This window comes from Xenopus tropicalis, chromosome 4 (assembly GCF_000004195.4).
Source record: "Xenopus tropicalis strain Nigerian chromosome 4, UCB_Xtro_10.0, whole genome shotgun sequence".
Classification (NCBI taxonomy): Eukaryota; Metazoa; Chordata; class Amphibia; order Anura; family Pipidae; genus Xenopus; species Xenopus tropicalis.
The window spans coordinates 110,506,428-110,529,070 of NC_030680.2; the positions used below are offsets into that span (position 1 = coordinate 110,506,428).

The 22,643-nt window shown below is 36.6% G+C and overlaps 1 protein-coding gene across 4 annotated transcripts in view; it reads left to right on the top strand.

The window, feature by feature from the left end:
* The window catches only part of ntng1 (netrin G1), a 141,486-nt gene that overhangs the window by 14,386 nt on the left and 104,457 nt on the right, over positions 1–22,643 (top strand). For all 4 annotated transcript variants that reach the window (XM_031901027.1, XM_012962511.3, XM_004913753.4 and 1 more), the window contains exon 2: positions 569–1,312. In XM_031901027.1, coding sequence (XP_031756887.1) covers positions 1,079–1,312 — 234 coding nt within the window. In that variant the 5' untranslated portion in view covers positions 569–1,078. The remainder of the gene's footprint in view (positions 1–568; positions 1,313–22,643) is intronic.

Consider the following 22,643-nt stretch of genomic DNA (forward strand, 5'->3'; position numbering starts at 1 on the left):
TTCCCTCATTTCTGCTCCAGATTAGGAAATTGGTGAACTGTTTTCTAGATCATGGCAAAGCCTTTCTTTTTTTCTACATTTCACCTATAAATATTCAACAGAGTGGCACATACAGCATTTGTGGCCACTTAGTATGTAAGTAATATGGAAGGCAACTGGGCAACAGGATTGTTATAAGATGCTCCTTTCTGTACATTCAACAAAGCAAATACTTAAATATCAGTGATGTCAGTGAATTTTGAGCATTAGGCATTGTGATCGGTTGATTATTGTGTAGCCAGTCTCTACTGTAAAAAAGTGGAACTGGGAGATGGCTATTAGGGTACTGGCACTCCACTTACCATACAGGGTACCTTCTTTCAGTGTGCATGGCATGCAATGGGATCTTGTATAGCTGTTTTATAGCTGTCTAGAATCAAAGAATACCTTTTAACAGATGATTATCTGCTCTCCTTATTGATAAGATCCATCAAATGTCAGATTGTCTGCATTTACAGAATAAAATGGATTTTTCACACAATCAACTCTAACCTCTCCTTTTTTCTTCCTCTTACTCTCTTTTTTAAAGGTACAGAAGCGAAAAGGTAAAAGAAAACTGATTGGCAGCGAGTACAAAACAGCACCTCTCTTTCTTCAGCCACAACCTCTGAACAAAGGATTCCCTTCGTTTTATCTCTGTACAACACTAACCCTCCACTTGTGACACTTCCAGTCTTATTATCTGAAAGCATTGTACATGAAGGCTATCTGGGTCTAACTTGACAAGATGCACCAGGACAGACCTGATCCATTTAATTAAACATCAGAGCTTCCTGAAAATCTCTCTCAACCAAATTATGTCATCTTGAACTTCAGCTGCAGGCCCTGTGTAAAATTCACCATTGGAGAGTTTCTACCTTCTTATTTTACTTTTGCCAATACTAAAGGGTCTGTACAAGATGGGCCTGTGAGGAATGATAATGCTGAGTTTTTGTCAGGTTCCTGAACTTAACCTCAAAGGAGACATACAGTAATCTAGATTAAATATAGGCTGTCAAAGGCATCCAGTTGTTTATTTATTGTCACCCAGAAACATCTCATGATGTACCTTTTTATGGTGCTGTATCTCCAAACCCTTTGGGTGACTATCTCCATAGCAATGCAGCATGGACATTACGATTTATGCAAGACACTAACAAAGTCTGACGAGGGGATAGTTTGGGAATATATGGCTTGTCAGCCAGAATCTATAGACATGACAAAATATATGAGGGTAAAGCTGGATCCTCCAGACAGCACCTGCGGAGACCCTCCAGAAGCTTTCTGTGCCATGGTAAGAGACAACATTTAGCATGCAGAGAAAGAGATATCTGTCAAGATAAATGTTTAGTAAATGCCAGTACATAGGTTTCATTCCTTGTGCCGTGCCATTTTTCTGTTAAAAAAGTAAACACTTTGGACAATAAATACACCTCCTATTGTCAGGCAGTTTAATAGCTAATTATGCATTTTTATCACATCAGTCAAAGTATGGGAATAGAGGTGGAGCTACATACATCTAAATGAAGGTTTACAGGTAGCTAAAGAAGAGGGGAAATACTGTAGTTATTTTAAAAAAAAAACTACATTCATAGGTATGTGAGCTAAATAAACATATTTTTTTTGCTAAAGTTCCCTCAATTTGCCAGTTTTTTCAGAAAACATCTTAAGTACACTGTTGGAAGTATATTGTGCTAATTTTAGCAAATTTACCCTACACAACTGTAGTGAGAATGTACACCATAAATAAATGATGTATGTGTAAAATTAGCTATGAGCCATGAGGGATGACATCAATAATGAGATGCAAAAGTGGCTGCTCTCGCTTTATACTGATAAGTAACCAGCCTGAACCGGGAAACATTTCTCAATGGAAATGCATTCTTGTACGCTTGGTAAATTGGCAAATATTTAGATTTGTGCTGACAAAAAGAGGTGAATGTTCACCGATGCAAAGAGAAAATTTGACATACTTTCCTGTACATTGGCAAATTTTAATTTTTTCAAAAATATGTTGTACTCTAAATTTTAACTTTTGACCTTTAGAAAATATGCACCATTGTAACTAGAAGGAGATGTTACATGGTGCAATAATAGAGCCAAATTTTATGAATTAATGAGCCGATGAGTACATAAAATACTATACAGTATACTGTAATATTTTTAGGTTTTAAACACCAGCCCTATTGTTTTCCAGCTCTAAAATTTAGCTATATATATATATATATATATATACTGTATATTAGTGAATAAAGTATTGAGACGTTGTTATCTAAAACTTATCTAGATGGGATTTACTTAGGGTTGACACCTCTGCTGGCTTTCTTAGGTGGACAGGGGACGGGGTGACGTCACAGGGGCGGGGAAGAGGCGGGCTGTGACATCAGAGGAGGGGCTATGAGGCTGCGATCGTAGTCCTGCCTGGTTTTCCTAATTTGGGAAACTGGGCAGGAGGTTTTGAACCTTACAGCCCTTCCAAACACCAGGCAACCGTGGCAACCCTAGATTTACTAGTACATTTTTTAAAGCTCAGGTTGCGACAAACATAACTACAATTATTTATATGGCATAGCCTTGGAGATCACACATCTGTATACTGTGTATTTTAGTCACATTTATCAAATCAGTAGTACACTAATGTATATAACTTACATTTATTTATTTTTTTAGCTACCAAATTCTCATTTTCCCTTCCCTGATCACTTTAAGTTCTGGCTGATTTCTCACAACTGGCATTACAGATGCTTTCCACAATGAAAAAAAGTAAACCTGAAAATGTAGAATTGTAGAAATGTAGGAATAGTAAGAATATGGATCAGGAGAGATCTAATGGGTACTCCATCCAGGAAAATACACATATAAATATATAGATGTACCAAATATTTTTGGGGCTGATTTCTATTCATACAAAGAATTGGGATGTTGTGAGTCAATTATAAACAATATATTTCTTATATACATATTTTGCAATGCCTGTTGCCTTTTGGTTCCAAGGCCAAATTCTCTCTTTTCAAACCTCTTTAATAAGATAATTGTTAATCTTATCCTTTAGAGGATAATATTTCCAGGGATCAGGATCCTATGAAACTTAAAAATACTGCTTTTATAGATAAATATATGTTCCATGTTGAGATTGGAAAACACTTTTCAAAGGGTTAACAATTGACAAAGAAAGGGGAAAAGCATTTCCCCTAGGGTTTTTAAAATGATGTCTATTCTCTTTGGAGTTTTTGAACTTTTTCATGAATTATAGCGACTCCATCGAGAACTTTTGAGTTTGAAAACTCTTCTTTAGAAGAATAGCACAGCTTTTATCATCTGTTTGATATACAGTGGAGGAAATAATTATTTGACCCCTCACTGATTTTGTAAGTTTGTCCAATGACAAAGAAATGAAAAGTCTCAGAACAGGATCATTTCAATGGTAGGTTTATTTTAACAGTGGCAGATAGCACATCAAAAGGAAAATCGAAAAAATAACTTTAAATAAAAGATAGCAACTGATTTGCATTTCATTGAGTGAAATAAGTTTTTGAACCCCTACCAACCATTAAGAGTTCTGGCTCCCACAGAGTGGTTAGACACTTCTACTCAATTAGTCAACCTCATTAAGGACACCTGTCTTAACTAGTCACCTGTATAAAAGACACCTGTCCACAGAATCAATCAATCAAGCAGACTCCAAACTCTCCAACATGGGAAAGACCAAAGAGCTGTCCAAGGATGTCAGAGACAAAATTGTAGACCTGCACAAGGCTGGAATGGGCTACAAAACCATTAGCAAGAAGCTGGGAGAGAAGGTGACAACTGTTGGTGCGATTGTTTGAAAATGGAAGGAGCACAAAATGACCATCAATCGACCTCGCTCTGGGGCTCCACGCAAGATCTCACCTCGTGGGGTGTCAATGATTCTGAGAAAGGTGAAAAAGCATCCTAGAACTACACGGGAGGAGTTAGTTAATGACCTCAAATTAGCAGGGACCACAGTCACCAAGAAAACCATTGGAAACACATTACACCGCAATGGATTAAAATCCTGCAGGGCTCGCAAGGTCCCCCTGCTCAAGAAGGCACATGTGCAGGCCCGTCTGAAGTTTGCCAATGAACACCTGAATGATTCTGTGAGTGACTGGGAGAAGGTGCTGTGGTCTGATGAGACCAAAATAGAGCTCTTTGGCATTAACTCAACTCGCTGTGTTTGGAGGAAGAAAAATGCTGCCTATGACCCCCAAAACACCGTCCCCACCGTCAAGCATGGGGGTGGAAATATTTTGCTTTGGGGGTGTTTTTCTCATTTTTGCATTAACGGGAAAATGGACGGAGCCATGTATCGTGAAATCCTGAACGACAACCTCCTTCCCTCTGCCAGGAAACTGAAAATGGGTCGTGGATGGGTGTTCCAGCATGACAATGACCCAAAACATACAGCAAAGGCAACAAAGGAGTGGCTCAAGAAGAAGCACATTAAGGTCATGGAGTGGCCTAGTCAGTCTCCGGACCTTAATCCAATAGAAAACCTATGGAGGGAGCTCAAGCTCAGAGTTGCACAGAGACAGCCTCGAAACCTTAGGGATTTAGAGATGATCTGCAAAGAGGAGTGGACCAACATTCCTCCTAAAATGTGCGCAAACTTGGTCATGAATTACAAGAAACGTTTGACCTCTGTGCTTGCAAACAAGGGTTTTTCCACTAAGTATTAAGTCTTTTTTTGTTAGAGGGTTCAAAAACTTATTTCACTCAATGAAATGCAAATCAGTTGCTATCTTTTATTTAAAGTTATTTTTTCGATTTTCCTTTTGATGTGCTATCTGCCACTGTTAAAATAAACCTACCATTGAAATGATACTGTTCTGAGACTTTTCATTTCTTTGTCATTGGACAAACTTACAAAATCAGTGAGGGGTCAAATAATTATTTCCTCCACTGTATTTATCTGTTTCTTTCCTGCTTTCAGTATGGGTAAAATGATCATTTATTGAGCCAACTCTGTTGCATCCAGCTTGATTGCTTCTAGTTCCCTTAATGTATTTAATGCTCCATGGAGACCGTCAAAACACTTGTGTTTATTTGATTACTTTCTCTTTGTTTGTTGTATCCAAAATGCTAATGAGTCTTGCTGTCAAGTAAATACTGCAGCTAAACATTTTATTTCTACCAGGGTCATTTTTAGGGCATTTGCATTTTGTCCCAGCTTTAAAGAAGCACCTTGTCTAGCAAATAACCTTGCCCAATGACATGGTCATAGATTGCTTAATAATTGATAGATACTGCAGGTATGATACAGTCAGGAACAAAAAAACATCTTAACCCAATTTGGCCTGTAACAGGCTGGGCTAAATCTTAATGATTCTACAGTAACCCTATAGTAGAGAACCACATCAACTGAATCAGTTATGTCCGACGAGATTGCCCAACCTGCCTGATAGCTGGCTAAATCTTCAACTTTTATCCGGCTGCGTATGGCCAGCTTAAAGTAGTGGTTTACCCTTTGGTTAACTTTTAGGATGTTATTGACTGTCCTATTCTTAGCAACTTTGCAGTTAGTTTTCATTATTTATTTTTTTTATAGTTTTTGCATTATTTTACTTTCTCTTCTGCCTCTTTCCAGCTTTCAAATGGGGATCACAGACCCCTGCAGTCAGAAACTATTTCTCTGTAAGGTTACAAATGTATTATTATTTTTACTTTTTATTACTTATGCTATGCAGGCCCTCTACTATTCACACATCCATCTCTTGTTTAAACCATTGCCTGGTTGCTAGGGTAAATTAGACCCTAGCAACCAGATAGCTGCTAAAATGACAATTGGAGAGCTGCTGGACAAAAAACGCTTAGTCATGTAAAAACCAGTTACAGCAACTCTAAACAATATGCCCATGTATTAGGGCTCTGGTACACGGGGAGATTAGTCGCCCGCGGCAAAACTCCCTGCTCGCGGGCGACTAATCTCCCCGTGTACCAGAGCCCTTAAAGGACCAGGCCATATAACATTTAAAATATGGTCACTGGATATGATTATTTATGTACTCAAGTACAGTATGAAGCACTTTGGGATTCACTGCCATTGTGTATTGTTCAAGGGGTGTTAGATTTGTGGCTGTGAAGAGCTATATTCTATTAACCTATACATTATGTTTCCCCCAAACCCACTGCATTAGGAGATAAGTCTATCCAGACATACCCACTATCCAGCCCGCACCCCGGCACCCTATAGCAACAACCTGAGAAAAGCTGCAGGTTGGAAATTATAAGTAGCTCATTAAGGACCAATGAATTATCTGAACAAACAGAACTTTGTGTTAGAATGAAACATTTTGTAAAAAAAAAAAAAACAAATCTGTCAACATTTTATTCAGTCATCAAAAGGTTAATAATTTTAGCCTTTCACAGTTCCATTGGAAGTAAAGGTGTGTGCCAGGTTTGAAGTGGAGAACAATTCTAATCAATATTTTCATAAGAAAGCCTGCCAACATTTGTTTTAAAAAGGATGAAATGAGAAAACAGATAATATAGAAATGCATCAAAAGTGACTCTGAAATGGAACAGATTCATAAAAGCAGGATTTCATAAACAGACTACTTTAATTTTCTATTGTAATGGTTTATTAATAGGGCGACAATTACTTTCAATATGTCACCCCTAGTATGGAGCAGTTATAAAGATATCAGTTCTGTATTTGATGTGAGAGGTCAACAAAATATTATTATTATTATTATTATGATTAACATTTATTTATAAAGCGCCAACATATTCCTCAGCGCTGTACAATAAGTGGGTTTCATACACTGGACTTACAGAGTAACATATAAAGCAATCAATAACCGATATAAGAGTTGATGAGAGCCCTGCCCAAAAAAGCTTACAATCTACAAAAATATAAACAGAAATCACATGTTCTAAAGCTAGTATTGTTCTTTTATATGCCTCTATTCAATACCTTTACCTTTCCTCTGCAGTTCAGCTCCATTAGTGAATATGCAGTAACCAGGCTTTATTTCAGAGGTACTGTGCTCACTGAGGGACAGAGAGAGAATGTTGTGTCGTGCATATAAGAAAACAGATATACTATATGCAGGGAGTTGCCAGGTAACACCAGGGTTATTTCTACTGATCAATAGTTCCATGCGGTGTTATCATTTACTTTAGCCAAGTGCTCAGCATGACATGTATTGGCATAGTGATTGTTATCTTGTGGCGACTACTGTTCAGTTGTTTCTTTACAACAAATTCATCACAGACATAAATGCATGTGGTGTATTTTGCACTCACTGTTGCACACAGTGCTTGGAAAAGGCTGGGTCCTTTTAACTGAATACAGAGAATTCAGTTTTTGCATTGGCTGCCATGCTGGTAGAGTAAGTGTTTGTCAGAAGCACAAGGCATTTATTTCAAATTATGTTGGGAAAGTATTAATGATTTCTTGGAATCCAACCCGCCCTACTAACCTTCACATATACCACATAACCCTGCAGAAATTTTTCTATTTCCATTTGTCATGTCAGTGATGAACTCCACCAAAGTAATGTCTTGAAAATGAAAATCAAGAGAATCCAGAATGCTGGCTTCTGAAACCATATCACAAACTGCCATCAAAAGTATTTTTACATAGTTCACTTCTGTAGGTTGTGTGATCCAAAACATACACCATATGGCACTAGGTACAGATGGAGCACATCTTAACTAGACATTTGGCGCAGATGGTTTCCCATGTTTCACCATGTCACTCCATAAATAGATCCATTATTACACCTTCCACTGACGTGAAGTCTGGGGCCTATCCTGTAGTGTGCTTTTTATGCCAACGATTATCAAAACTGATAGTTTCAATTAATGCACTGCCATAAATTCAATGTATTCTTAGTACAAGGATAAAAATATTTAGCATTTTTGCTACAGTATTGGAAATGGCACCAAGATAATTCTCACCTTTCTTGTTAAAATCTTTTCCCACATAATTAACATTTTTTAGTATAATGAAATCATTTTTAACTCTAGCCAAAAGTAAAGGAAAAAACAATAAAGTTTACAGTTCAGTCCTTCTTTTGCATGGAAATTGCGATAACCTTTACAAAGTAAATATTTGAAGCAGAAATGAAAAATCATTGGGCGCTAATTGTTGGTTGGTAGCACATACAGAATGATATTTACTGTAGAATGAGATTCCAGAAGTAAAGATCAACCAGTTACAAAAAGCACCAGAGATCATCATTCTTTTCAAAATATTTTTTCTGTAGTTTTACATCGAAAACCAAGTAACTCTAGCTACATGATCTCAAGTCTCAAGTAACGCAATAACATTTCTTAAGCAGCTCATTTATTATAATATAACTACTTTGCCAGTGTTGTTAGAATGTAAAATATGTTTTCAGTCTCACTGTGTACTCATCACTAAGGGGAGCATATTTTGTATTAAAGACAAGAAATTCAAAACCCACTGTAGGGTAAAAACTATAAACTTTTCAAAAAGTGCATATATATGCATTTATATTTGTAGTGGGGTAATAATGTACCAAACTCCTATAGAGGCCTGGGTGTAAAGACCCCGAGCCAATCACAAGTATACACAGCCCCACTTAGTCATAAAGGGTTATCAAGTTCAACAAGATCAGTTTCAAAGCAAAGCTCACCCAGGTCCAAAGGTGGTCTGGGTGCTCAAGGCCCCGAACCCGCAGCCAAGGGGAAGAAGAATCAAAAATGTTGTAGAGGAACTTCAAGCACGGCCGGACTTTTGATTTTAATGGAAGAATAAAGTTCGCCTTTTAGCAGACTCCTGTGTCCGGCCGTGCTTGAAGTTCCTCTACAACATTTTTGAGCATATTTTGTAGTCGCATTACACATATGAAACCAGACTTTGCATTATATAAACTGCAGATGTAAATGTCTTTGTAGGCACTTTTCATGATATATTAAGAAAACAAGGGCCGACGTATAAAGCAGTAACAAGGTGGGGTGACTTGGTCTTAGCAGATATGAACGATACATGAAAGGTGGTCTCAGCATTATTAACATGTACACATATACAAATATATCCTACTGTTATCTGTTAGGTCAATGTCATTCTAGTATTCAGCAGTAAAGTAATATTTAAATACATAAAGGTTATGCTAGAAAGTGTTTACACTTGATTACATCGTAAGCAACACTGTGCATAAGAGTTTATAGGTAAGAGACCCTTACTACAATTTCGTATTCGTGTAGCCCCTTTACCATATGTATGACACAGAGGCAGGCTTTTCAGTATAATGAGTTAAATCATTATTGGTCTACCTCATTCCTTACAGTTTACCAAGGTCACTGCACTAAACAGTGTGCATCATTCTCCTTGCATCCAGCTTCACTGATCACTGTCTGTTCCATGTGTATAAGAATAACCACAGACAGCGCATCAATAACACTTTAAGTGGTAAATACGGAACACATACTGGATGTGTCTATGTTCTCCCTTTATTAAGGAATATAAGATCAGAATCTCCAGGGTGAGAGGAATCAAAGAGAAGTACAGCTGGATAAACTAAAAAGCAGACAGCCAGGAAATTGGTTTGTATCTGTGCTAAAATTCTAACTGCTGGAAATCCTTTAAGATTCCACATTTCAAATTGAAGTAAGTCTGCTATATAGAGTAGATGGATTCACATTAACAGTGCTTTACTGTATAGCCTCATTAAGCTCTTATAAAACCACCCTTTGTTCACCCAAATTCTCCTCTCCTAACCACTTCTTTTCAAGTTATCTTCTCCTTAGCCCAATTCATTCCTGACCTCATAACCCACCAAAAGGGATTTGGGTAGTTTGGTGTATCTGCTTATTTGTTACCTTGCAAACATGCCATAAAGACGTCAAGCAGCACCCAATCCAGAGGCACCCCTCACATTGTTCCTGCTTGAAATTTTTATCATTTGGTTTTAAACACTGAGCTAACGAAACTGCCTGAATGAGCTGGGAAACAATTCCAAGACTCAGCAAGTCTGTTGCTTTAGATTTACCATTACTTGATACTTTTAATACTTTTTCCCGATGTATTACTTTATGGCTATCTACACTGCTCTCTTTAATGTATAAAATACTTTTAGTATTTCCTGAAAATGTACTGTTTATTTACTGTGTATGTGTAAATGATTTTCAATGCCTATACATTTATTTTTTGCAGTGCAAAATGGCGCAGTGCAAAACACTATGCCAATATAAATTACACTACATAATAGAAGGGGTCTGGCTATCAAGTCCAGGATTTCTTGCAAATTATGCATTTGGTCAAGGCCCTCCTTTAGACAATAACAATGTTAAAAACATAGGAAAACATCAGTGTGTCAGTTATACAGCTGTACTTCCAAGAATATCTAGGGCATTTAATGAGTTTTTACCCCCCCAGATTTCACCCTTACTTACTTTCAAAATGGACATTCATTTGTGTCTAAGAGGGCAAATAGACATTCTCCCCAAACCCTACCCTAAATGGCCTTAAGGCTGAGCTGTTGCTGCTCTAAGCTCTGCTCCAGTCTTATAACTGGGGAACCACTTCTATAGAATAAGGTAACTAGTTTCCTTGTTGATAAAGGTGACTAACTATATACTATGCATGTTTGCTGTGTTGCACCGGTCATTTTTATTCATCGTTCCCAACATTGAAGGAAAGATCTATCTTTTCAGAGATCTGCTTATATAGAATACTAGAGTTTGCAATATAACTTGGCTTAGTATCCCAAGGTCCCCACACCTTGCATATGCTGCCCTGATTATAATGACCTCTTTATAAATGATCACATTTAAATCAATGGTTTTGGTAAGGATCATCATGTTATTGGTGATCCATCACTACCACTATGTCTGTCTTTAAAGTATCTTGCCTAGGTATTGTGTAGAGCAGCAACCCCCAACTAGTGGTTCATGAACAACACGCTGCTCACCACCCACTTTGACATTGCTCCCAGTGGCCTCAAAGTTGGTGCCCAGTGTTTTAAATCTGTGTATGCTGAGAACACACACCAAAGATCTACAGGGTACATCCTCATTTTGTTTTGTTTTTAGAAACAAATAATACTGAAATGTTGCATTATGTGTGTTGCATACAGTTTAAGGTATATATTACATCAGATATAAACCTGCCACTAAATTTCTACTTGCCCCCAGAGTCTGGTAGGCAGGTACAATAGTACAATATGTATGGTGTTCACATGTCACTGGGACGTGGTGCCGACTGACACATCGTGGATACGCTTGGTTAAAGACCACTGCTGTAATTGATCTCATAGCTCTACTCACTTTATCTCAGTAACATGTGTTCACTGTCTGAAGCGCAGTAACAGGGTGTCCACACAGAAATGACTGGTTGGGAAAATGCTAATTTCTGGGTGCTTATTTTTGTGTTTCGCATACGTATGTTTCCCCTGGCTGCAGGCACCAATATTACATTATGTTATGTAGAAAATCAATCTACTTTTTTTTTAGCATATGTATACATTTTATTTTATTTTTTTACTTCCACTACTAATCTTTCCAGCAAAGGGTAAGTTATAGTTGCACACTGTATGCAACCCCCAGGAATGTAAGTGTGGGGCACGACAGCAGCTACAGATTTATAGTACAGTGAATCACGTTAATACTGAGCAACTGACAAAGGTAAATACAACTGCCCAATTTTCTACCACATATATTTTGTTCTACAAATAGAAAAATGGCATTACGAGGTGGTTTAGAAGATGAATATTTTTATTCTGGAAGTCGGTAATGGTAGCTAGAAATGATGCAATGCAGCCCACTGACCAGACATACTGTAGAACATTCTCAACAGATAATTTGCTGTGCCAATGTTCAGTTTTGTAGGTATTCACTAAGTACTTTCTTCTTATTTTGGGTTATGATTACGCTCCTTCACTAACTTAGAGTGCTCTTCATTAAAACCTTACATGAGTTTTCTAACTTATGCTGATTTTCTGGCCTGATTATCTCGTCATCATTAACACTTGTACAGGTATGGGACCTGTTATCCAGAATGCTCGTGACCTGGGGTTTTCCGGATAAGGGATCTTTCTATAATTTGGATCTCCAAAACTTAAGTCTGTTAAAAATCATTTAAGTATTAAATAAACCCAATCGGATTGTTTTGCCTCCAATAAGGATTAATTATATCTTAGTTGGGATCAAGTACACGGTTCTGTTTTATTATTACAGAGAAAAAGTAAATAACTTTAAAAAATTAGAATTGTTTGCTTATAATGGAGTCTATGGGAGATGGCCTTCCCGTAATTCTGAACTTTCTGGATAATGGGTTTCCGGATAAGGGATCTCATACCTGTAAGATTGTAAGCTCTACGGGACAGGGGCCTTCTTCCTACTGTGTCTCTTACCACATGACACCTAGGGGCGTATTTATTATGCTGAGTAAAACTAATTTGCCGAAAAAACAGAGTAAAAAGCTGTGTAAAATAAATGGAAAAGATTGCCGCCTGAATGCCGGATATTACGCCATTATTTTCCATAAGTTCCGGTGGAAGAAAAAACGCATAAAAAATGACACCAATTTTACACCGTTTTTACACGGCGAAGCCTGGCGATGTGTGGCAAATTTTCTCGCTGTTTTTTTACACAGCATAATAAATATGCCCCATAATCTCTGTGTATTTATGCTTATTCGTTTTATTTATTATAATATATGAACCGGTGAGTACTTTTGTACATTGTAAGATTGTACAGCGTTGCGTATCCTTGTATCACTTTATAAATAAAGTTATACATACATAAATCTTTGTCACTGAGTCACTGCTTCCACTCCCATTACCACTTTGTAAACATGGAATAAAATGTTTATATGTTTGTATACATTGCTGAAGCCCAAGGCATCTTCTTTATGGAACTACCTCTTAATTGTGCCTTGTTAATCAGGCTTAATTAGGACTTACCTAAAAAGTGAATACTATTTCAGTTGGGTCAGGGGTATGTATATGCATTGCAAGGCATGACCAGAAGTCAGAGACATGCCTTAAATACCCCAATTTGCAAAATAGAGTTATTTTTTAGGGTATTTCTAGAACTGACCTGATTATGCTAGGAGTCATGGAGAATGTATTTGAAAAAATACAGTAGCATCTCCCATAGAGTCCATTTTAATAAATAATTAGAATGTTTAAAAATGATTGTACTTGATGGTAACTAAGCTGTGTGAAGTCATATTTGAGGCAAAACAATTATATTGAGTTTATTTAATGTTTAAATGATTGCTAGCAGTCTTAAGGTATGGATATCCAAAGTCATGAAATGATTTTATTTAGCTACAGTTTGTTCTATAGTGTACCTACTCATCCCTGGATGGAATCCTTATGTATTTTATGAGGATTTGCAAGCTCCTATGAATGACAGCATTCATTCTATACACCCTTTTGTTACTGGCAGGGGAATCTCTGAAACATACTGTTTCCTGCTAGGGTTTGTGAAAAGCACAGAGCTCTAATATATTTATATTTTAGCAGAGATACCATGATGTTTGTTTTCTGTTTGTGCAAACTGAGAAGCCCTAATGCGTTTCTTCGACCCCTGGAGAATGGTCGTAATGTAACTAATCTGCAATGTATCTCTCTCAGATATAAACTAATCTGGGGCTGACAGCAGAGACAGCTGGATATTCAATTACCAGTAATGACACTGTTCGGTGAGAGCAGGAGATACATTCTCTGCCTGTTCTGACACGTTGTCATTTTGCATTATATTAGCAGCCTTGGCATTGGTTAGAGAGAAAAGATTTCCAATGTGATAAATAATGTGTGATAAATATTTGATTTATATGCTAGTATGTTTAGCTGCCATTAAAATGATGGGCAGTGTCAGCAAATTGTAGATGATGAAAATTCATTTGTAATACGGTCCGAAAGTAAAGTTGCTTAGGACAGATACTCACTGATTCACACTCACAGATTCACACTCACACCTGCCATGGAGCAGATATGCCAGCACTTGTTCCATTCATCACATCCTACAGCAGAGAATTTATGGTGGGAATATTTACACCCACATTATGATCTGATCCTTCAGCCTTGGTCCTCATCCACATTTTTGAAACAATTCTTTTTAAACCTGATCTGAATTAAACTTTGTGGGCTTTTCATTTTGCATCCTGTATTTTGTAGTGTAGGAGTTGCCCTTAAGGTCACTCTGTTAAGGTGAAGAATTCTGTGAAGAGGCAGGTAGAAAATTAGAAAAAGTTATAAGTGAATCTTGTGAAATGCATTGGACATTTTTTCACAGTATTTTTTTGTGCAAATTGCATACAGGTTAATAGGTGTTTTTGTTGGCTTATTTTCTTTAGCACATATGCATTGGAATCTTCGGGCAGTTTTTCTTGTGCCAAAAATGCACTGCAGTCAGTGGGTGTTTTTTTCTTGTGAACCCATGCCTGGCAAAAATCTTTTTCTTTATTTTGTACTGTAATGTAAATAATTGGTCAAAATGCTAATTGTATGTATGAGGTATTTAGTGTGTGGTCACGGCCTTGTGTTCCACCTAAAGGGTTAAATATTCCTTCACATGGCCTATATGTGGTCAGCTTTAAAGTACAGTAAGATATACAGATATAGAGAGAGTGTTTAGATATTTTATCTTGGCTATGTGAATGAATGCTATCCCCAAGAACTCAGCAGCTCAGAGAGGCTAATAAAAATGCTAGATTTTGCAACTTATTTTAAATATATCAATTGTATGGCATATGGAAGCTATTGGCTATGAATGTCTCATATCTATTGGCAAGTTGGGAGATACGATTTTCCTATTTTGGCTTAGAGAATCGCCACAAGCCAGCCATTAGTTTTGTTCTTATATTACCAGTAGAAATGCATGCATATAAAATCATATTAGTGGAATCTTATGTACTTAGACCACATTTTAAAAATATATTTTTCCTTGCCACAGAGAACAAAAGCCATGAGAAATTAAATTTTTCCTCGTCCCCCTACTACTTAGGGGTGCAAACTTCTGGAGCGATGTATAATTTGGTAACAACATTTTTTTTTAAATATACATATAAGGATATATTTTTTTATGGCTGCTCTGGTTAAAATCTCTCTTGTCATATGACCAATATTGTTTAATAGATCAAATCCAACATATCAGGGAAATGGTTCTAGTTTCAATAGCAGCACAGAATGTTATACTTCAGGAAGGCCGTTATATTATAATATATCAGTGCAAAAATGTATTTCTTTTCTAAACTATAAAGTAACAGAAGGATCTTTCAGATTTGGATGACATAATAATTACAGAATGAATATATTATCAAAGTTACAGTTTCCAAATAGTAAGCATGATTTTAAGTGCCAGCAATTCTTCAGAACAACTTTTGCTTTTGCCACAATTTTGCTTTTTATATCTATTGTTTTACTTTAGAGTTAGTCTAATGATTTTGGTAAAAGACTGCTCTCCAAATTCCCCTTTGCCACAAATATGAGCATGGCTTGCCCCTTTTTTACCCCCTTACACTTTTTTGCTTAAACAGAGGTGTATATTTTGTGTATAACCAGTGATTCCTAAACTCCAAACGTTTCTTTTATTATGTCATACCTTAGACTAGATGGCTGTTAATCCTCTAGTAGAGCAGTTCATAATAAAAATCTCATCAGCAGTGGTACAGTCCTCAGTATTATGACAAGGTGCATTCTCTGAAGGGGCTTTCACCCTCCTTTCTTCTCTCACACTTCAAGGGTAATCTCACATTCTGCCCCTGTATGCGTCCATCAAGAATGTACTGGTGTAAACCATTAGATTACTGACCCCACTATCCTTCTCATGGGGCTTGTCTACTCTGCATTGCCCTTTCTAACTTCTTCTACTACGGTAAACAACAATTAGCCCAACCACTATACCTGTTTCACATAGAAGTTAGCACAATTTTATGTTTTGCAGAGGACCACGACAAAGCAGCATAAATTCCATTAAAAATGTTAAATCGAGGAAAGAAAAAGCGCAGCTTGCCTGAATGGAACCATAACAAAATGGCATCAGTTCTGGGAAAAATGTAAAATCCAGGGATGTAAAATTGGGGGTCTACAGTATATGCATAATATTTAGGGGCTGATTTACTAATCCACGAATCCGAATCCGAAAAATTCGGATTGGAAAACAAACATTTTGCGACTTTTTCGTATTTTTTGCGACTTTTTCGTAGCCGTTACGACTTGCGCGAATTGTCGCGACTTTTTCAGAGCCATTACAAATTTCGTGAATTGTCGCGACTTTTTCATAACCATTATGACTTTAGTGAATTGTCATGACTTTTTCATAACCATTATAACTTTAGTGAATTGTCGCGACTTTTTCATAGCCATTACAAATTACGTGAATTGTCGCGACTTTTTCATAGCCATTACGACTTTCGCAAATTGTCACGACTTTTTCGTATTGAGCGCTCGAAAAAGTCGCAAAATACCGATCATTACGAAAAAAACGCATTCGGACGCTTTCCGGACGTTCGTGGATTAGCAAATGTGCCCCTTAGTGTCATTTTGGGTATTTTTATGGTGTTCGTCAGCTCCATGTGAGGCAATTCAGAAAAGCTGCATACAGGCAGAATTGTATTGCTTGTGTTACTCAACATGGTAAATACATATATTTATAATAGACCACATACTTTGGGCTATACAAATATTCATTTCTTAGTTTACATTTACATTACTTCCCTGTAAATCTTCCATAAAACATACAATATGAATATGGGATGTTCTATCCAGAAAACATTAATTATCTACATATTTATGTTCTTATTATGTTGCCGAAGTAGAGAGATTCTATTAAAACCGATGACTTATACAAGTTTATATATATACTTCTTTGGCTTAACCAATTCCTTTTGAAGATAACTCAGTGTCATAAGATAAGAGACAAGACATACCACATACAACTTATCAAATTTGGCATTAATCTGCCCTTTCAATCATTTCCTTAGTTGTTAAATTCTCTGTTTATTTTCCTGTCTGAGTGTCAATATGTAGAACAGCTAACTTTATTATGTACCTGCAGGTAACCATGTGTTTTTTGGGAAGCTGGTTCCTTTCTCTGGCACCCCTGCCAGTTTATCAGAAAGGCAGCTTTGCCCTGATCTACAGCTTTCATTAAAGCAGCTGTTAGAGAAAGTGAAAGAGCGGAAGGCTGTGTGTGGTTATAGAGATAGGATGCTGAGCTAGGAGAAATTGAAACCCTTGAGTGCAGCTATATTTTTGCAGCCAATCCAAACTAAATTAGGTAGTCTTCTGTGCCTGGCACATTCTCCCAGCAGAGGCAGAGTTACAATAGAAGCATTTTGCATTAATTAGCTTTTATCTATTCTTGGCTTATGTATTACCCATTGTACTGCACTGTGGATATAGTTGGCCTGTTATAATAAAATAAAAATTAGAACTGGGGCACCTAGTGGTGTATGGAGTAAGAAAAAGGAATGAAATTGCTGTTTATAGTATTGTTTACAGCAGTTTATGTTATATAACTTGAAATTAGGTCTGCAACTAGCACAATTGTACTATGGTTATTGCCTAATTGACAATAAATGTAATAATATTAGACTTTGTTTGACCACAGGAAAACCTGGTCAGGCCTGGCTCCCAGGCACTCTAGGAAATCCACAGGGTCACAAAAAAATAGTTAAAAAATCCTCTTTATTTGAGTAAAATTAAAAACTATACATCTTCATCTCCACCCTGCGCATTTTGTACCCAAATGGCACTTAGTCATGGGCTCAAACAACAGCACTAACCATCATCCATAGTATAAGGGTGTCCAAACAAACGCATAAAAAATCATACTGAACCTCATCTTACAAAAATCCCTGTACATTTATATCATTAGCCCCATACACTAGTGAACTACATTCTCAAGAACAAAACCAGAATTCATTCATGTGAATGTATGTGCTCATATTATACTACACGGCAAAAATGTATTTATAATAAATTGCTAAAAATAATAACATTTTTATGCGCACATTGCTACAGAGAGGCTTCATTCAGTTCATTTAAGGGTGTTCTAAAAAAGACAATAATGCAATCATCATTGATAGCCGAATTACTCAAACTACCTACCTCTTGTTTATGGGCACCACTTGTGTTGAGAGGTTTGCATATATGGAATGACATATGGGAAGATGTGAACTATTGAGTTAGTTGAGTTAGTTGGGCAGCTTCCCAGCATGGTGGTGGATAGATGGTTCCTCATTTAAGGCTGCCATTCTACATCGGGATTGGCATTAGATAGTTTTCTATCACTCATGGGACTATCCATTAACTTGATATTATACTATAATAAATTAAATATGTTTTTGAATGTTAGCATACATAATATTATTGGGGGAAAAACAAAAGACCACAGTACAATAAAATAAGACCTTGGTTAACATTAAATCATATGCCATAGCATACATGCTTCACTCTGCTAAATAACTATTAGGGACAGATATCCAAACTTAAATTCCAGTTTTTAATGCAGTTTGAGGGCTTTCAAAATTCAAAATGTTGTTCCTTTTTGTCATGATTTTTGTGGTATATTTTTTATTTCTAAATTGCACTGTTTACACAACAAATAATTAACTCTACCATTTAAAACTTTAGGCAGCCATCTCAGTGCATTGTGCCTGATTCTGAGCTTTTAAAAGGAACTAGCACTACACAATGGAACAGCTTTCAGATAACCTATTTTTTACTATTACTTTTCTGCTGAGAGCTGCTATCTTGCTGCCTTCCCATTGTTCTACTGATCACTGAAGTGTGACTGAAGTTTATCAGAGCACAGATCACATGGCTGTGGCACCCTGGGAAATGTTAAAATTAAATATAAAAAATCTGTTTGTGCTTTAAAAAAATGGATTTTAATTAAGGATTCTGCTAGAAAAACTGATATGTTTTGAAAAAAAAAATTGATTTCTCGTGACAGTATTCCTTTGAATAAATGCACATTTGAGATTTTCCTGCCCATCTGGGTTGTTATATTTGCAGAAGGAAAGACACTGTATATTTCCAGTACAAGTGGATGAAGGTATAAAGGGCACTTAATTTACTGACCTATCACCTGCAGTGAAAAAATGTGGACCCACACAGTTTATTAAATAGCTATTGTACCTCAAAATAGATATGTTTTATTAACACTGTCTAATTCATTGTTTTATTATTGGGCTGACAGAGCCCAAGTTAGAGCCCCAAAATACTGTGGCTATTCTTAGATCTCTACACTGAAATTACTCAGCTCAAACCATTTTATATAGGGGTGCGGTCAAGATTTATTTATTTTTTGCAGCCCCTATATAAGAAATTAGACAAGGGCCTCATTCACTAATGCAACCTAATAGTAAAGTGGAAAAACACTGGCAATCTGGTAGCTGCTCCCACAATGCAGCAATACAGAGTTGAGATGTAACTGAGACCAGTAAAAGTTGCTCAAAACATTGGCCCACACCCCTGTATGCAAAAAAGCAGACACAAAAGTTTTTTATATTGTGTCTCTATTTCCTACAAGTTTATGGGTGCCAAAAAAATTTGCCAGGGACAAAGGGTTCTTTATACTTTGGTCTGTATAACGCATACAGATTACATTTCGTTACTTTTTCATATTTGCTCATAAATATTTTCATGTTTAAACCTGCAGTTTGTATTCAACATAAGCAGGTTTTCTATTAAATCAGAGTTTAAATTAGAATCTACTCAATTTGGGTATTGATTATGAGTAAATATAGACCTGCTTGAGGTTTTCACTAATTTCTCTCTCAATAGGGCATTTTATGACTGTCTGCTACACAGTGAGACTCTAACACTCTCATTATTGTTGTATTCAGATCACTGCTATTAAATGTTGTTGCTGTCATTGATTTTAAAGTATTCCGATGCTTTTCTTGTTCTCATCTTATGGGAAACATTGACAAAAAACAAAGAGGAAACAGATCAATTTTTTTGTTGCAGCTGCAGTTTTTGATGTTTCAGACAGTTATAGGGAACATTATATCTTTTTTTATTTGCACTTTTAGGATCATGTTTTCTGTTGTTTACACAATATATTTTTCATAGAAATGTCTCACTGTCTTACAGAAATGTGCAGTTTATCCTGTACAGTGCTAGTAATGTCTGCCGCTAACAGTTTCACTGCCATAAATTATTTTGATGTCATGAATATTTAAACTTTTTTTTCCCCAGCCATTTGCAACCAATCTCAAGGAGCCTGACAGCTGGACAGCCAACAGGATCATAAGCAAATGTGTATGGCTTGCATTTTCTCTGCCATGGCATGGATGATAAAAGTGTGTGTCTATGGTCTCATGGTAGGGAGGGAATGTAGTGAATGTAATCTGAACAACATTGTAAATCCAGGATCAGAAATGCCCCTACTCCATTAGCAGGTCTAAAAGCCATACAGTTGCATACAGTGTTTCAGGTATTCTGTTGTACGTGGTTCAGAGGGGAATAATACAGGTACATGTCAGCTGCCGACTGCTGATCAACTTTCTGCCTCCTACAATTAGCAAAAAGGTGTTCTTAAATCTTGGGCATCTCAACATCAGTGTAATTACGTTACTAAAAAAACAGTTAGTAACCAATTAGTTAGTAACAGTTCACACTCTACACAAGCTTATGTTTTGTATGCCACCACCATGTTTTTTGTAAGGTTATATATACTGGTCAGCTTGTTTGATTGGGGGAATGAATTACATGCTAGGAAGATCCTGTAGACAGTAATGGCTACCAGAATGTTGGTAGTCCATGACTGCCTTGCCTGCATGGGTTTACTTCAGGAACTCTGGTTTCCTCCCACTCTTTAAAAATGTACAGGTAGGTTAACTGACTCATTACATTGACTTTAGTGTGTGTGTTAATGTGTGGGTGTGCATGGTAGGAACTGGTAAGCTCTGCTGGGGCAAGGACTGTGGTTCCCTCCTATACATGGATATACCTTTACATGAAGGAAGGAGAGGGAATCATATAGAGTTGTCCCAAGGATGAGTGAGAGCAGAGAATACCCACAGATGAGCAGGTTGCAAGGATGATGACTCTCTGCAGACAGCTGGTGGTTATAGGTCACCTATAGAAACAATTCATTAAGTAATCCTAAAAAAAAATAGAATTGATAATGGATTGAATTGAATTATGGATAAGGGGGTCTTTCTGTAATTTGGATCTCCATACCTTAAGTCTACAAAAAAATTATTTAAACATTAAATAAACCGAATATGATTGTTTTGCCTCCAGTAAGGTTTAATTCTATCTTAGTTGGGATCAAGTACAAGGTTCTGTTTTATTAATACAGAGAAAAAGGAAATTATTCTAAAAAATCTGAATTATTTGATTAAAATTGAGAAGATGACCTACCCATAAGTCAAAACTTTCTAGATAACAGGTTTTTGTGGATAAGGGCTCCCATACCTGCATTAGGTAAAAGACTTTAGCAACACTCCATTGTCACAGCTATAAAGATATTGATGTTAACAATGATTATGATGTTTTGTTTATCACTACTAATTGCTTTTCTGTAGTGTACACATCCTTGCTGCATACATAGGATAATTATAGGGACCTTAATCCTTGTGTATATAAATAAACAGTAATATATTCATATAATGGATGGCTATAGTTAGGCATAACACTATGACATCACCTTATTGTTTATGAGAGTGGAGCAAGTGCGTGCATGTGTTAGCAGTTACCAGCTAAAGATTAATAGAATTAATAGGTGCAAATCATTAATTTAATATTTTAACAGAATAAATTGTACAATGCAACAAATAGCATGTTGCCGTTCATAAAGTTAATACGAGCTTTGTATTATAGTTTACAATGGATTTTTCTCTAATTTTAGCCTAAGGAGCTCGTTAAATATTCTACGTTCTTGTTAGGAAACCATCTGTGCTCTATTGCCAATACTCTGCCTCTCATTAGTGCAAAGTGATTAACCTATTGATTATCAATAGTGTCTTATTAAGCCAAAATTACAGCTTACTGAGTGGGGCAGCTCAATGAGGCCTCTTTTTTCTCGTTAAAAATTAATACACGCGATGTATAGGACACTCAGGTCATCCATCAAAAGAGCCAAAGTGAGTGGTTGTACTGTATATATTAACCCCATCTCTGCCTGTGGAGTTTACAACTGATTGGCATTCTCACATAAAGAAAATGCTATTATAAAGGACCTAGGAATCTACAATCACTTGTTCCATCGATGTTTGCTTAGTTTGGCTTTCTTTTATATGCACAATGCATTTTAAAACATTTTTGAACATTTGTATTAGCATCTATATGTAAGCTTCTTTGTGAGGCATTTCCATATAAAACTATTCTGAATATAGCTATAACCTCCAGCTATTCCAGCTCACACTGCTAGTTCAGGGTACTGTGTCATTACAGGCGACACTATTTATTTCAAGATTAACATGCTTTAACCAAAGTTTAAATAGAGTTGATAAAAAGAACCTGCATGTGCTATGGCTGTGGCATCTGGGGGGGCATTTACTAATTTTTTCTTTACAATTAGGAATTTATAGCACAAATTAGTTTTTTCAAGATTTCTATATGCCAAAACTTCTAAAAATTCTAAAATTCTAAAAAGTCAATGGCAGATGTCCCTTCCCTTCCCTGGAGGATTCTTCTTTTACTCCGGATCTGGTTTTGTGTGACAAT